Source organism: Zootoca vivipara, chromosome 2 (genome assembly GCF_965207765.1).
Source record: "Zootoca vivipara chromosome 2, rZooViv2.hap1.1, whole genome shotgun sequence".
Classification (NCBI taxonomy): domain Eukaryota; kingdom Metazoa; phylum Chordata; class Lepidosauria; order Squamata; family Lacertidae; genus Zootoca; species Zootoca vivipara.
The window spans coordinates 20,858,479-20,874,469 of record NC_142584.1 but is presented as its reverse complement, the minus strand read 5'-3'; the positions used below and the strand labels follow the sequence as shown (position 1 = coordinate 20,874,469).

The 15,991-nt window shown below is 40.2% G+C and overlaps 1 protein-coding gene across 6 annotated transcripts in view; it reads right to left on the bottom strand.

Annotated features, from left to right (window-relative positions):
- CEP112 (centrosomal protein 112) overlaps positions 1–15,991 on the bottom strand; it is a 206,747-nt gene that overhangs the window by 184,202 nt on the left and 6,554 nt on the right. For all 6 annotated transcript variants that reach the window (XR_015947984.1, XR_015947985.1, XR_015947983.1 and 3 more), the window contains 3 exons: positions 14,654–14,823; positions 5,467–5,563; positions 5,026–5,100 (listed from right to left, as the gene is read on the bottom strand). Coding sequence is in view for 3 of the 6 variants with exons in the window: in XM_035104026.3 (XP_034959917.2) it covers positions 5,026–5,100; positions 5,467–5,563; positions 14,654–14,823 (342 nt within the window). In the remaining 3 variants the exon portion in view is untranslated. The remainder of the gene's footprint in view (positions 1–5,025; positions 5,101–5,466; positions 5,564–14,653; positions 14,824–15,991) is intronic.

The following is a 15,991-nucleotide window of genomic DNA, read 5'->3' as shown; positions in this document are numbered from 1 at the left end:
ACAGTGGTGGCGCTGTGGGTTAAACCACAGGGCCTAGGGCTTGCCAATCAGAAGGTTGGCAGTTTGAATCCCCGCGACGGGGTGAGCTCCCATTGCTCGGTCCCTGCTCCTGCCAACCTAGCAGTTCAAAAGCACATCAAAGTGCTCCAGCAGGAAGATAAACGGTGTTTCCGCACACTGCTCTGGTTCACCAGAAGCTGCTTAGTCATGCTGGCCACATGACCTGGAAGCTGTACGCCGGCTCCCTCGGCCAGTAAAGCGAGATGAGTGCCACAACCCCAGAGTCATCCGCGACTGGACCTAATGATCAGGGGTCCCTTTACTATACATTGTATAGAACAGTTTGTCTGTTCATTTCCCCCTTTGTTCTCTGAGTTAACATCTCTTGAGATATCACCAAACTCAGGAAAAGGATTCCCAAGGTGGGGAAAATGGTCTTCACCAACGTTTGGAAACTGGATCCCATTTTCAATCAAGATGGCAAACCGAAATATCACTTCAGTTTAACTTTGCATGTTTTATGACATAATTTTGGCTGTCTCAATAACATCACCAAATTCGGCATGAGGGTTCCCAAGCTGGGGGGTTTCCACTGACAACTGGATGCCAGGTGCCATTCTGAATCAAGATGATGGACCGAATGTGACTTTGGCATGACCACACCTGGTTTTCAGTATAATGGGTCCAAACTCGGTCATTACACTATCCATTTAAAAAACACAATTTGGTTTCTAAAAACTTCCAGGAAGCACTTGCCTCTTAAAAACATCTCACTATCCTCTATCTCAAGAGACAGATATGTCATAAACACATTTGCTTTTATTGGGTGTGTGGAGGCAGCAGCTTATATTGAAGAGGAAGCTGCCCAAAAAGTGCCTCTGTGACAACCGATCTGTAACTTGTCCTAACATAGACACTACATCAATCTCCACCACCATCTTCTGAGTAGAATCAGAGTACATGCTGGTGCCCCCTAAGTCTGAACTGTAACTAATCCGAAGTAATCAGATTAATTTCCTCATAAATCTAGGTTTCACAGGAAGTGCTAGGGCTGTTCAGCTGCCTCCAAGCCTTAATCTTTTGCAATGTCATCACTATGTAAAAAGTGTTTGGGTCCTGAATTAAACCTGTTCTTTCTAGCACTTAATCCTGCTACAACCTGCACAACTACCGTAATACATGAGAACAGGACTGGATTCCCAAGTTCTCGCATCTTGGAAAATACTCTTTCAAGAGCATCATTCTCATTTTGGTGCTACAAGAAACATTTTGCTATCCAGGGACAGCAACAATTATACAAAACCACGTGAAACACTCTGGCAATTAACAGACCAAGAGTCAGAAACCATGAGGTCAAAGGCAGAGCCAGCCAGAAGGGGAGGCAGAAAATCCAATTAGGTTACCTATCTAATCAAAGAAGCACATCTACTTGCTTCAGTCTTGAGAACTAGAGTCAATTGTTAAAAAGATCAATAGAAAAACACTAAATTTGTATGCAAATACGAATGTGTGAGAATATGCCACACTGTTTAATATAGTATTTAGTGCATTTTATCAGCCAATCCCTTTCATCTTACTGTAATAAATACATTGATTGTCTCCTTGATCTGCGTCTCAGTAACACACAAAAGCAAATGTGAGCCATACATTTTTTAGGCTGTCTGAACTTCAAAAAAACAAACAATCCAGTGCCAATGCTTTCAGCATGGGACTTTCCCAAAACATCATTACAGTGGAACCTTGGTTCCCAAACGCCTCCATTCTCATACATTTCGGTTCCCGAACACCGAAAACCCGGAAGTAAATGCTTCCATTTTCAAACATTTTAGAAGCCGAATGAGCTTCAAAAATGGATTTCGTTTAGGAACCAAGGTTCCACTGTATCTTATTCAAAAGTAGCCTTCCTCAATCTTGGGTCTCCAAATAATGTTGAACCACAACCATATTTGACCACTGGACATTCTAGCTGAGAATGACAAGAGTTGCAGTTCAACAACATCTGGTGACCTAAAATCAGGAAAAAGCCACCGAGAGAACCAGTATGGAGTGTTTATGCACTTGTCAACTGAGTTTTCTTTCTTCCTCTAAAACCTGTGGCCAAGTGAGTGAAGATGTGAAGGCCAAAGGGAAATGGAAATATTAGGGGTTCTCCCCCTTTTTATACCCCCTAATAAGTTTTCATCAAAATTTAGAAATCTTGCTGTCTTTTTAAGTCTGATATTTGCAAATGACAACCTGGGAAAAACTAATTGGATTTAAAAAAAGAAAAAGAAAGAAAGTTTAGAAAACAGTAGAAAAAATCCTATCAAGTTTTTTTTAGAATGAAAATGATGCTTTTGAAGTTTTATGTACAGCAATCTTACACCATTAGAGCATGATAATACTGACATATATAATGCTAAAATCCAACATTTCTGCACTTAGGAGTTGCTACCATCTTCATGAAAAGGACCATCCTTTATTATAGTTTTGAGATATGGGACACAAGCATCCTGCTTCTATTGTCTTTTTATACTTGCATTGGGCTTTGCAGTCAACTTTTACACCTCTCTCTCAATTGGCTATGAAAGAGATTGTCCTGCCTTCCTGGAGAAAAAAATTCAGAAGGAGGTGGAGCAGAAACTGCAAGAGACCTGTTGTGTGTGCCAAAGCCAAGGAGGAAAAATCTGGAAGTCGGGTGAGAACAAAGCTCTTAGCAAGACTCACAAAGAATGTCAACTACAACTGTGTACAGTATTAGCAATTTTGCTTATACCAAACATAAGGCTTTTTCATTTAATTTTCCTAAATGCCAAACGGTACAATTTTATGTCCTAACTAGGTTATAAAATAATACATTATGTTGTTAAAGCATTTCAGCTTTGAGTAACCAGTGCATATATTTCTCCACCACCACCACCAAAAAAATCAGGTTTTTGGGGTGACAGGGCAGAAATGCCCACAGCTTCAAACATTCTGGAAATTTTGCTTCTCCGCATGATGTTCAGAACAAGACATCTCAGAAACTACAACAAACAAGCTTAAGCATGCACATATGCATCATTAGATGCTAACAAAAACATTCTACTGTTATTGTAAACACACACAAAAAGAATATTATTGAAGAATACTGGGAAACAGTCCATTTCCTAATAAAGTCAATGGCAAATCCCCCCTTTGATGGGTTTTGGTGGTTGATTACAGTCTTTGATCATTAGATGAGAAGCTGTTAAAAGGGGGGGCATACACTTTAAATCAAAATACTGAAATATAGATCTTAGGGAGCATTCCTAAAACAGGCTTTAGTCAGCTGAAGGGTGACTGAAGTGAAGTATGTATTGCTCCTCCAGCAGAGAGGGAAGCTCCCCTTCAGAAAAGCACTTGTGCCCTCAGAGAAACACCCATTATTGCAGGAGAAAGATCTGCCAGCAGAGACGAACTGTATTTCCATAGCAGTAGAGCAGGCATCCCCAAACTGCGGCCCTCCAGATGTTTTGGCCTACAACTCCCATGATCCCTAGCTAACAGGACCAGTGGTCGGGGAAGATGGGAATTGTAGTCCAAAACATCTGGAGGGCCGAAGGTTGGGGGTGCCTGCAGTAGAGGATAAAAAGGGGTGTGTCACAGGCAGATTGGGAGAGGCCTTGGATCTGCAGGATCCAGTCCCATTGTTTCTCTGACCTGCCCCCACAAAGGCCAAAACTACAACCGCACTTCTCTCCTTCCACCGATGTCAGAAGAATGGAAAACATTTTATAAAGCAAAAGCAAAACAGGAACAGGATACCTTCCACCCTGACCAGATCCAGCACATCCACTCCTCCTGAAAATATCGTCAGGCTGAAACCCCTTCTCTATCTATAGTAAAAGGCTATGATGTTTGGAACTTACTGGATTGGGAAAAGTGTTGGGTAGGAGGAGGAAACCAAAATTTGTAAAATAGTGGATGGTGTGGAGGAATGGCTAGAGAGAGCCTCCCTGCTAGGAAACTGATAGTCAGGAAATTCAGGGCGTGTTTGTCTTTTTCATGCATCACAACATTAATGTATGAAATTTGCTGCCGTAAGATTTGAAAATGGCAACTAGCTTACATTGTTTTAAGAGCGGGCTGGAGACATTTATGTAAAGATAGATGGCACCAATGTCTACATTGGTTCTCCAGGACCAATGACATTAAAATTCTGATCAAATAACAAATTTGAATAGCAATAGCAGGTGAAAGCTTTGGCTTTATGCCTTGCTTCTGGATTTTCCAGGAGGTATCTGTTAAGACGCCTTGGGAAGCAGGATATTGAACGAGATGGACTTTTGCCTGATCCAGCTGGGCTCCCTTTACAGTATTTACTTATGCAAATATTCTAAAGGTGGGGGAATTTTCTTTCTTCCTCCCTCAGCTTAACAACATCCCTTGTAGTGTTATGAATCCATGGCATCATTTCTTCAGCAAATGGGATGCCTCAGTTTCAGCCTACCTTGATGTGTCAAAAACAATAACCTTCATAGCCTACCTATCTGAATCTTCAAAGCCTCTTAAGATTTATTCCAATTTCTTTCCATGGTAATATTATGGCTGATGCATAACATTAAACCAAATGTTAAAGATAAGCTGTGGCTTAATGCCTCATGCACACTGCTTGAAAGCCCCCATTGTGTTCCTCTCCTGCTCCTTTCTTTGGCACACCAGAGAGGAAACTAACCAGAGGCTTGCTTTGCATTATGTACCAACCATGGCTCATGGTTCATTACCCCAAAACACACCACAAGCAGAAACCAACATTCATTTTGGGCTGGCGATTCATGGCTTGTTTACGGGAAACATATAATACAAGGCCAGTCTTTGGCAGGCTGCGGAGGAAACAAACCAAAGAAAAGATGGGAGAAGAGAACAATAGGGACTTCACAGTCCCACTATTTTAAACCATAGTTTAATGGGACATAAGAACCAGGCCTAAAAAGACTCTTAGTGACCATACTGAGTGCTGAGACTAAATTACAAATGCATTTTCTTCTAAAGCCAGCAAATCAAAGAAATGCATGTTTATTTTACCCCAAGATTCCAACTGTTGAGACGAGCTTCAAGGTCACTGTCATCCAAAGACATTTTGTGTGTGTGCCGATCCTCCTAGAATATTAAATGTTCAGATGAAATGTTATAGCTGGAGCAAACATGGAGAAGCAACAAAGCAAAAAGTTTATCATTCCTAACAAGGAAATGTTGGCCAGTGTTGGAAATTCATTTTCTAGCTCCAGTTCAAGGAAGATCACATATTGAAGTTGCTCAGGCAATTTATTAATCCAAGCAGAAGTCCCAACACATTAGCCACTAACAGAGCAGGCATGCAACATTTCTGGAATACCTAGTCTATGTATGAATACCTAGTCAGTTTTTCTCCTATTTATCACAAATTTCTTGCCTGTAAGGTTCATGAGTCTCAGCATAAAAACTGATCATTCGAGAAATTTTACTGCAAATAGAAAATAATCTTACTGGTGTCTTTGAGGTAAAGTTGTTCTCTTCTGGCAGATGAAGTGGACTCATAGAACGGGACTTTAGTGCTCGCTTCCCATTATATGTATATTGTTCCCTATTGGTGGGGGGGGGATTAAAAAACCAATTAGAGCTTACTGAAAACTATTGTTTGTTTATTTCATTTGTATATCACTTTCCATGAGGCATCCCAAAGCAATTTACAAAAAATCATTTGTTTATTTATACAGTAAGGGGGGAGTACTTGAACCCCTGCTAAATTTGCCCGTTTGCCCTCTGACGAAGAAATGACCAGTCCATAATTTTAATGGTGGGTTTATTGTAACAGTGAGAGACAGAATAACAACAGGAAAACCCCCAGAAACTCTCTCTCACAGTTACAATAAACCTACCATTAAAATTATGGACTGGTCATTTCTTCGTCAGGGGGCAAACGGGCAATTTTAGCAGGGGATCAAATCCTTATTCCCCTCACTGTATTTCTATCATGCCTTTCCATCACAAGGGTACTAAAAGGCCATATGAAATTAAAACAAAACATAAAATATGTTGCATTATAGAAGATAAAGCCATTAAACAAAGGGGGAGCAGCTGCAGCCATTTGAACATCCAGGGATATTATATTCCTAGATTATGTTATACTAGGTAATTCCATAGTGACCAATGTAACATTTGCAAGCTTCTTTACATAATATTTTATGTCTTAGCTAATACTATTTCATTCCAATTAACCTTAAACTATTTGTTAAGTGCCTTGATCCTCCCTACAAAAATAATCAAGAAGCATGCCACTGATAGTTTAAGTGCTTTTTTCTTTTAATATAAATTTTAAGATTCGACAATAACAATAAATCAACAATAACTAAAACATCAATTGATTACAGTTGACCATCTTTAACAATAGTTAACAAACTACAAAACATCACTTCGAGTTAGTCAACTTTTCATGTTTAACTTTATCACTTTCTTAGCAGATCAGAAAGAAGACCAAAAGAAGAAAGTGAAAAAGAGAAAAAGAACCAAAGGAGGAGGAAACGGAGAGAAGGGGGGGGAATTAATAAAGAAAAGAATTGGACAAAAGAATAAACACATTTAACTTCCAATTAGACTCATTGTATTATTATTTCTATTGTTCTTTCACACACAGTTCCAAATTACTTTATTACTTTCTTTATTTTTATCAGATAGCCAAAGCATTATGTTTCTTATTTTACAAGAATCATTCTAGTTCTGCCAGGAGATGTTTATTATTACAATAGTTTTCTAGGTATTCTTTAACGATTTTCCATTCTTTCTGTACTTTCTGTTTTGGATATCCTCTGACTCTCCCTGTCATCATTGCCTACTGCAGATACTCTATCATTTGGACCTGCCACTCATTTATCGTAGGTGTTTTATCACTTTTCCAGTTTCTTGCAATTAAGATCATAGAATCATAGAGTTGGAAGAGACCACAAGGGCCATCCAGTCCAACCCCCTGCCAAGCAGGAAACACCATCAAAGTATTCATCCTGGCTGCTACTGTCGTGTACATATAAAGTGGTCTACCATCTTTTTTTTATTTCTGATGACATTATGCCTAGGAGGAAGGTTTCAGGTTTTTTCTTAAATGAGAACTTAAATAACTTTTTAAATTCATTATAGATATAATTCCAAAATTCCTTAATGGCTGTGCATTCCCACCACATGTGTATATAAGTTTAAGTGCTTTCTTGTTATTTCGTTTCTGAAAGCTGTGACCCAAGCATCCTTCCAGACCTTTGACTAATATATGGGCTCTGACCAACAGGCTGATCCAGAAAGCCATGGTTGCTTTCTGGGATGGACAAACAACCTCCTGTTGGAAGCACGTCAGCGGTGGAAACAGCACCAAGAAGAAAGAAGATGAAACTCAGCAAAGAGGACCCGTTTCCAACATTAGATACAGGCCTTCCCCTTGCAGAAGATGAAGCACTCATATTACATCTACTCAACAACCAAAGTTTACCCCCACCCCACTCCCATTTCAAAGCTATTTTTGTCTTTGTATCAGAAAGGGACCCAGCCAATTTGGTTGCCAATAAGTATTGCTGCAGACATTTCTGAGTTCATGGCCTTTCCAACAGGTGGCTCTTGTATAGGTTTGTTAATTGTCTTACTTTAAATGTTGTGAGGAGGATCCTGTGCCCTTTTAAAATGTGGGTTTTTTGGGGGAGTGGGGGTTATTGGGTTGTTGTTTTTATTTTGATTATGATTATGTACTTTGTGGTTTTATATTTTATTCTGTGAACCACCCTCCAGGTATAGGATGGTAATAATAATGTCACAGTTTAGCAACCTCAATAATTTATGTGTAACTTAGATAAGTTACACTTAGATAAGTTAGGGACACGGGTGAGGTTGTGGTCTAAACCACTGAGCCTTGGGGTTGCTGATCAAAAGGCTGGCGGTTCGAATCCCCCCGACGGGGTGAGCTCCCGTTGCTCAGTCCCAGTTCCTGCCAACCTAGCAGTTCAAAAGCACGCCAAAAGTGCAAGTAGATTAATAGGTACCGCTCTGACGGGAAAGAAACGGCGTTTCCATGCGCTGCTCTGGTGTCAGTGTTCTGTTGCGCCAGAAGCGGCTTAGTCATGCTGATCACATGACCCGGAAAAACTGTCTGCGGAGTGGACAAACGCTGGCTCCCTCAGCCTGTAAAGCAAGATGAGCACCGCAACCCCAGAGTCGTTCACAACTAGACTTAACTGTCAGGGGTCCCTTTACCTTAGATAAGTGTTTTCTTTAAACGTGTATACCACTTTCTCCCCATCTGTGGCACTACACATAAACAGCTAATGTTTCATGGGCGGTTGTCAAACTTACGGTAATACTTATTGCAAACAGTGGAAAAAAGGTTTCCTGCAAATACCTGTGACCAATTTGTAACGTGTGAAAATTCATTGATGAAAGATTTCATAGATAAATGCCTCCAAATACCTTGTACCTGTGACACTTTACTATGCATTCACAAGTTGCAGGCCAGCATCAAGTCCACGTGGCAAGTTGTAATGCCCATGGAAAATTAAACTTAGCTGCGACAACACCCTAATGCTTTGCTTCTTTTTGAACCAACATTTATCATTTGCATGGAAGAGAAATGTCACAGAAGTTCCTCTGTTTAAAAATAGGATTTCATAATAATGAACATCAAATTTCATCAGCTGGCTCCTGAATTTTCTTTTCAATATCCCAGCCTCCAACTCAAGAATAACCATGTTGCCAATTGACACCAGAGCTTTAGTAGCTATTACTACTTTTGCACTTTCTGCCAGGATAGTATTTCTCACAGTGACATTCTTGACTGTGATGGGGGAGTTTGAAATTTGTGTTAAAGACTGCTTTGAACATCTTACAGGGTTATACTGTTCCCTGAGGCAAGGCAAGATACCTTCAGCTCCTCAGATGATTTTTTGTATCTCTAGATCAGGGTAGAGAACCTCTCTAGGTACATCAGACTTCTCTGTTTGACCCATGAGGCTGTCACCCACTCTGCACTTCATGTCAGACAGGTAAGAACAGGATTTGGCCCCAAAAAATTGTGCAGCTCCCCAAATGCCTGACAACCTTATGAACCATGCAGGGAGCTCTCAGGCACGCTCAATCTTGGAGCTAAACAGAAAGGGGGGGTTCTCTTCCTTTCCCTTTCCAGCCCAAGCTTGCTGTGATCATAAATGATGAACAGAGTTTCGAACTGCCATATCTGATACACTATATAGCAGGCTTTTCATTTCAGAAGAAAACCTAGGAAGTAAACTTCCTATTTGGTTGAATAATGGATGAATACAAAAACAAAAATCCTGTTTAATATTTCATTAATGTTTAAATTTTTAAACATTCTATTTTCTCCTAATTGTTAAACAAATTATTAAAACATGCTAGAAATGTACATAACATCTTGTTATATTTCATCCATGAACTGTACTGCTACAAAAAAGGGGCTAGCTATAAGAACGACTTCTTAATTACAATCAATTAGACTTCCCATTCTGATTTTATTCCATTGAGATGGGTGCATATTAGCTAGGATTTTGCTCCATTTCATGTTGGAAGTTTATTGCTTGGTCAAGCGATCCTAAAGTGGTCATGGTGATATTTTGTGGCGGAAGAACCTTACCTAATCCATGGTGGCTCACTCCTGCTAGCCAGAAAGTGGGAGTGGCAGGTTTATAGGTAAAGGTAAAGGGACCCCTGACCATTAGGTCCAGTCGTGACCGACTCTGGGGTTGCGCGCTCATCTCGCATTATTGGCCGAGGGAGCCGGCATATAGCTTCCAGGTCATGTGGCCAGCATGACAAAGCCGCTTCTGGCAAACCAGAGCAGCACATGGAAATGCCATTTCCCTTCCCGCTGTAGCGGTTCCTATTTATCTACTTGCATTTTGACGTGCTTTCGAACTGCTAGGTTGGCAGGAGCTGGGACCAAACAACGGGAGCTCACCCCGTCACAGGGATTCGAACCACTGACCTTCTGATCAGCAAGCCCTAGGCTCAGTGGTTTAACCACAGCGCCACCTGGGTCCCTGGCAGGTTTATAACATAGGCCATTAAGCAATGTTCCATTACCTGTGACATTGTGTCATTCAAACCAAGGCACTGTGGGGGACTATGGTTGGCTGGCTAGCTACAGATTGCATCACTTAAAGTGGAATAAAAATCTTAAAGAAAGAAAAGTTGTAAAAACAAAACAAAAAAGGCCACACCTGCCTTTACTGCTTAAATCACCCTACCTCCCCATTTCTTTTTGTAAAAAAATCCCATCATCCCTAGCTAGCAAGACCAGTAGTCAGAAACAATGAGGCTCGTAGTCCAAAAACAGCTGGGGACCAAAGTTTGGGAAACCCTGTCCTAGAACATCACTGTCAGTATGTGTAGGCAATAAAAAGCTAGATGGGCCAGTGATCTGACTTGTTTACAAGGTAGGCTTTCTGAATTTCTATGTCCACATTCCCCAGGGATGGGGAACCTATGACACTCCAGTGTGTCTCTAACTCCCATCAGCCTCTGCCAGCATGGTCAATAGTCAGGGCTGATGGGAGCTGAAGTCCTATTAATCCAGAGGGCAATCCATTTCCCCTTCCTGCTATAGACCTATGTAAATAAATGCAATAAAGACCTAAAAAAGGAGTTTTTCTACTAAACTCTACCCATCCAACCATTTCTGGACTAAAACAATTGTTTCTCTTCTGATCAATAATGTTTAGTGCTTCCGAGTCCTTAACTTGTAAGAAAAGCTCTTCAGGAAATAAACTAATTCAGCTGGAAACAGAGTAGCTACCAAGATAACATTCTTGCAGAGACCACCCTACAAAAAAACTTGGCTAGCAAAAAAAATAAGGAACCATTTTTAGTCTATTCTACAGAACAAGATCGCCACCTGCTGACAATTTCAAACACTTACACCAAGAAACCAGCAATAGCCTTCCCGAAAATAATTTGTACTTTTTACCACTTCAGTTGTGGGTCAATTTCTAGAGCATAATGAGAAAACAATTCAAGCCATTGTGCTAAAAAATAATAATAATGCTGCCTGCGTATGTAGCTATTCCTTCCTTCTTGCATATTTCAGAAGTCCTGAATCATCTTGCTGAATTGTATAGATTAGTAACCAAAATAATGGTTCACCCAGTCTCGTAAACAGTTTGACAGTCTTGCAATGTGAGATGGTTTTTGTAATACCTAAATACGTTTCACCCTGCCAAAAATGCCAACTAGGACACTGGTATAATGTATGTATTGGTGGATTTTAGGGCTTCCCTGAATGGGTGGAGGTAGATGATTAGCAGCTAGAATGCAGGAACAGCATATCCAGGGAAAGCTCTGACTGAAAAATGATAAAATAAAAACCAAGACAGAGGATAGCTGTTAAGGACCCTGGAGAAGTCCTCTACCACCTCTCATTTCTCCCTCTGCGCTATGAGTACCTTCCTTAAAAGGTTAAGTTGGACATTTTTAAAAGTTCAAGAGACTAGACGGGCTGTTCTGTTGGACAGTTTGATGTATTTATGAAGCATTCAAGATTTCTCTAATACATCCTTAAGAAAAGGGTGCTACAGATTCTACATCGTTAATAATAAAAAGCAGCCTTGAACACAAACAGCATAATGTAAAATGTTGTTAGAAATGCTTCACAAATAAGGTTTTAATCAAAGATTTTTTAGTAACAATGATCAAACACATATTGAAGGGGGGGGACAGCTTTTAAGATTAAAGTGATTTTTCAAAGTACAAGGAGCTATAAAATTCGAGGCAGCATTAGACTTCAGCTCCAAGTTTCAATAAATTACTCACCATAAAAAGCACATGTGTGAAATATTACAAATAAAAAACACTCGTCTTTTGTTGAGGGGGTATATTTACTCATGATGAATCAGGTCATGACCAGTAAACACTGACTTTAGCTACCTACCAAACTGTTTGCCCTAAGTCAAAGTTACACTTTAAAAAAAAATTGTTTACCCATAATCTCCACAGGAGGCTAAATTAGATCACAGGAGGAAAATCAGAGTAAGAAAAATGCCCTTCTAAACAAAGTAATCGAAAGATTTTGTCCCAACAAAACAAACTGGAATTACATTCAAACAAGTACTGCATCTGCAACGCTAGAAAGTTCACTGCAAAAATCTACAATTCTTTTTGCAAAGAAAGTCAAACTGGTATCCAAGGACTGCTTCCAAGTTATAGATATGCATCTAGAAATAGAGAATGGGGTTGAAAATTATTTGGCTCTACTGTCCAATTTATATTTGCATTTCCTGTAGCAGTGAGCCAAATAGTTTGTTCACACAATGCTTCTTAGTTACCTTACTCTTAATATTAAGAGTAACCAACATATGTTTCCAGGACTGTAGGGTCTTACTGAGGGAAGGTGCTAAATCCCTCATTTAAAAATACAGTCCAACACAGATTTCTTTCAGTTCTCTGAAAAATTCTCTGGGCTGGGTTATATCTAACAGCAAATCATAGTTCAGAGCTACAGCAATGAGTTTATGTTCACATCATATTCCCAACTAGCTACTTCCTCTTTTGCAGAAGTCAGAATTTGCTATTATATCCAAATTGGCAAATAATTATTTCATAGCTGCCAAGTTTTCCCTTTTCTCACGAGGAAGCCTATTCAGCATAAGGGAATTTCCCTTAAAAAAAGGGATAACTTGGCAGCTATGTTATTTGCACTTGCCTTTCAAAACAGGGTTACAAACCAGCTTCAGCTTCTGATTTTAAGGGCAAGCATACATCAGTTTGTCAGTTCAGATACAATATCAAACTATGCATAATCAAAGGGAAGCAAATGTGGGAACAGAAATCTTTCGTCACACACTAGTACTAGGTAAACGTAAAGGACCCCTGGATGGTTAAGTCCAGTCAAAGGTGACTGCTGCGCTCATGTTGCTTCAGGCTGAGGGAGCTGGCGTTTTCCGCAGACAGCTTTCCGGGTCATGTGGCCAGCATAACTAAACTGCTACTGGTGCACAGAGGACCGTGATGAATGCCAGAGCACATGGAAACGTCACTTACCTTCCTGCTGCAGCAGTACCTATTTATCTACTTGCACTGGTATGCTTTTGAACTGCTAGGTTGGCAGAAGCTGGGACACAGCAACGGGAGCTCACCCCATTGCATGGATTCGAATCACTGACCTTCCAATCAGCAGGCCCAAGAGGCTCAGTGGTTTAAACCACAGCGCCACCCACGTCCCGTTTATAGAAGTACTAAACCATTATTTAGCATTATACCTGAACTATAGTCTACAATTCAAATAAGGTGCATAGACAGAAAGCATAACAGAAGTGAATTTCTAAAGCAAGTTGCACAGCCACGTTTACAAGCACCAGCTAAGTTAAAAGCAAAAACTATCATTCTGTTGCACAGCGAATTCCAACATCAAAAGAAAATCACAGTATAATGACTTTTACTTTTATTTCTTTCGCAGGATCTCAAATTCATTTACAACAAGGAGCAATTATCTGTAATTACTATACTGTATACCCCACGTCCTCCTGTAGAGCCCACAGAAGCTAACAAAAAATAGAAAAATACACTCAGCCTAAAAAAACAAAACCCAGCAACAATAGAATACAATGAATCAGGCAATAGGAGTTGGATTACTAAACTCTGCTCCAGCTATAAATCCAAAGCCTAAAACTAATCTACAAAATAAGTAACTGGTGGAACCATTCCACTCATTAATGCATGGTGGGTTGTCTTTGTTTCTGGGCCCCACTGGCACATTTGCAAACCAGAAAACTGCCATGGCCCTGACACACTGCCACTGTGCATACAGCAAATTATTCTTTCTTTGAAGCCTAATTTCAGTGGGAGGAGGGGACCCTGTGGGCGCCAGGGAAGACCTTCGCAGAAACATGTGTACACTCAAGTGCCATACTGGCAACCAAAGACATTGGTTGCATTAAAGAAGAAGAATAAATAATAAAATCAGGGTGATATGACAGGCCAAAGGCTTTCTAAATGTATATTAAAAAGTCTTTTAAATAATTGGGAGAAAGGGGGTGCTAATGCAAACCTTTCTAGGAATAGGTTTACAAATCTTGGGCTAGCCATTGAGAAGCATAGAGCTTTACAAAATTAAAATAAGCAAATGAGGGCAGAAAAAGAATACCGTGTTTTTGCATGCCCACTAGATCATCAAAAGCCCTAATGAAGCAGACAGAGACCTCATTCTTATCATGCATGCTGTTGAAATCATAAGCACTTCGCTCGTCCCTCACCACTGCTGCCACACCGTTGGGGAACAAAGCCATGGTCTGGCTTAACGTTACATGCAGGCCCTGCCTCATGATTTCTTTCTCTCCAAACAAACAACGAGCAGCAATCCAAAAACAAATCTTGGGTTACCGCAGTAAGCCTAGGAAAAAACCACGAGTCCAGGTTCAGATATAACATGAAGACAGACCATGACTTAGTTTATCAGCAGGTGTGAGGAAGAAGTGGTATCAGCAGCATGCACATTCACATTAAACCAGTTTATTTCAACTATAATTTAATGTGATGTGCAAGCCAGGCCTTTTATGGCCCTTCTCCGCAATTTACACTATAAGCACAATTTCTTAGTGTGAGTGCCAAGGTGATGTTTTAACATGCTTCAAAGGCGTCTCTTTTCAGTGTTACTAGTTTTGGCTATATTTATGTAGATTAGCAAAGCAGTTCTTACCTGTGTCCAAGTGGTGAGGTTACCAGAGCAGACTCCTCTCTACAAGATACTTTCCAGGATTCATCCATTTTAGAATCACTTTGTCCCAGCTCTCCCATGACCCAATCAGGTAAACCGTCTGGGCTGCTGCTCCACACTCTTGCTGAATTTGGTTCATCAAAGTAGATAGACTACATTAAAATAAAAGCTTTTAAGTTTCCAGGAACATCTCCTAGCTTCTCTTCATAAACTATGAGTTTCCCGAACCTATGCAGCAGAAGTGATGTATTATCACCAAAATACATCTACACATATTCAGGAAAGTGTTACGGTAACCTTTTAGAAACTTGACTTTCAGTTCTAACTTATCATTGACTGTGTTTAACACAATTTATCAGCTTCTTGGCTATCTTTGCCATTTGCTTAGTATCATTTTAAAAAATCAAAAATTTATGTCAGACTCAACTGGAGTAACCTTTTCCTATTTATTTTGAAGGTCAACTTTGTATTAAACTTCTCACGTGGTTTCACCGACTCTTACCATGCTGCATTATCTCCTATATTCATATTGAAGAGCCAGAAATACAAAACCTTCATAAATGGTCACACATTTTGCTATCATCAAACAATAACACTCTCCAGCAACTTAGACCAACTACACCATACATCTGTGTTCCAGTGACACACCCGAGTACTTGTGCCTTAGCTTATGTCAGAATAGATTCTCAAATTACTCAAGCTGTAAAGCACTTTGAGGAGTTCCACAGTTCAGGTAGACAAGCAAATTTAAACTGGACCCCATTTTAAGTGTTGGAACCAGTGTACAAAGCCCTGGGTGGCATGAGGCCCAAGTATCTAATGCTTTGAGATCAGGAGGCACATCCCTACTTGCGTTTCCATGAACAGATATGGCCTGCAGTGTGGTAACATAAGGCAGTCCAAACAACAGTATCCGTATGTAGTTTTAAAAAAAACCTCTTAATTGTATTTTATTACGCTGTAAACTACCCTAGGCTTCTATGAGAATGGCATTTAGCACAGTAAAATAAACAATAGCAAAAATAAAAGGTATTTTTTAAAAAATCATATCCCAAATTGTTTTGTCCTGTTTGCCACCCCAAAAGGATCTCTGTGTGCATTCCCATAAATACAAAATAGGTATGTTAACTTGCTGACTATGGGTGAAATCCAATTAGTGTTCTTAGCACAGCTGCACTGGAGGGAGGCATCTATGAGAAGCAGCCATTTTTGCTGATTCTCCATCCCCTGGCACTCCCAAAATATTGCCCTAGAGAGGATCCCCTAGGACAGGGCAAGGGGGAATCTGCCAAAAACACCATGCCGCCTCTTGTGAGCGTG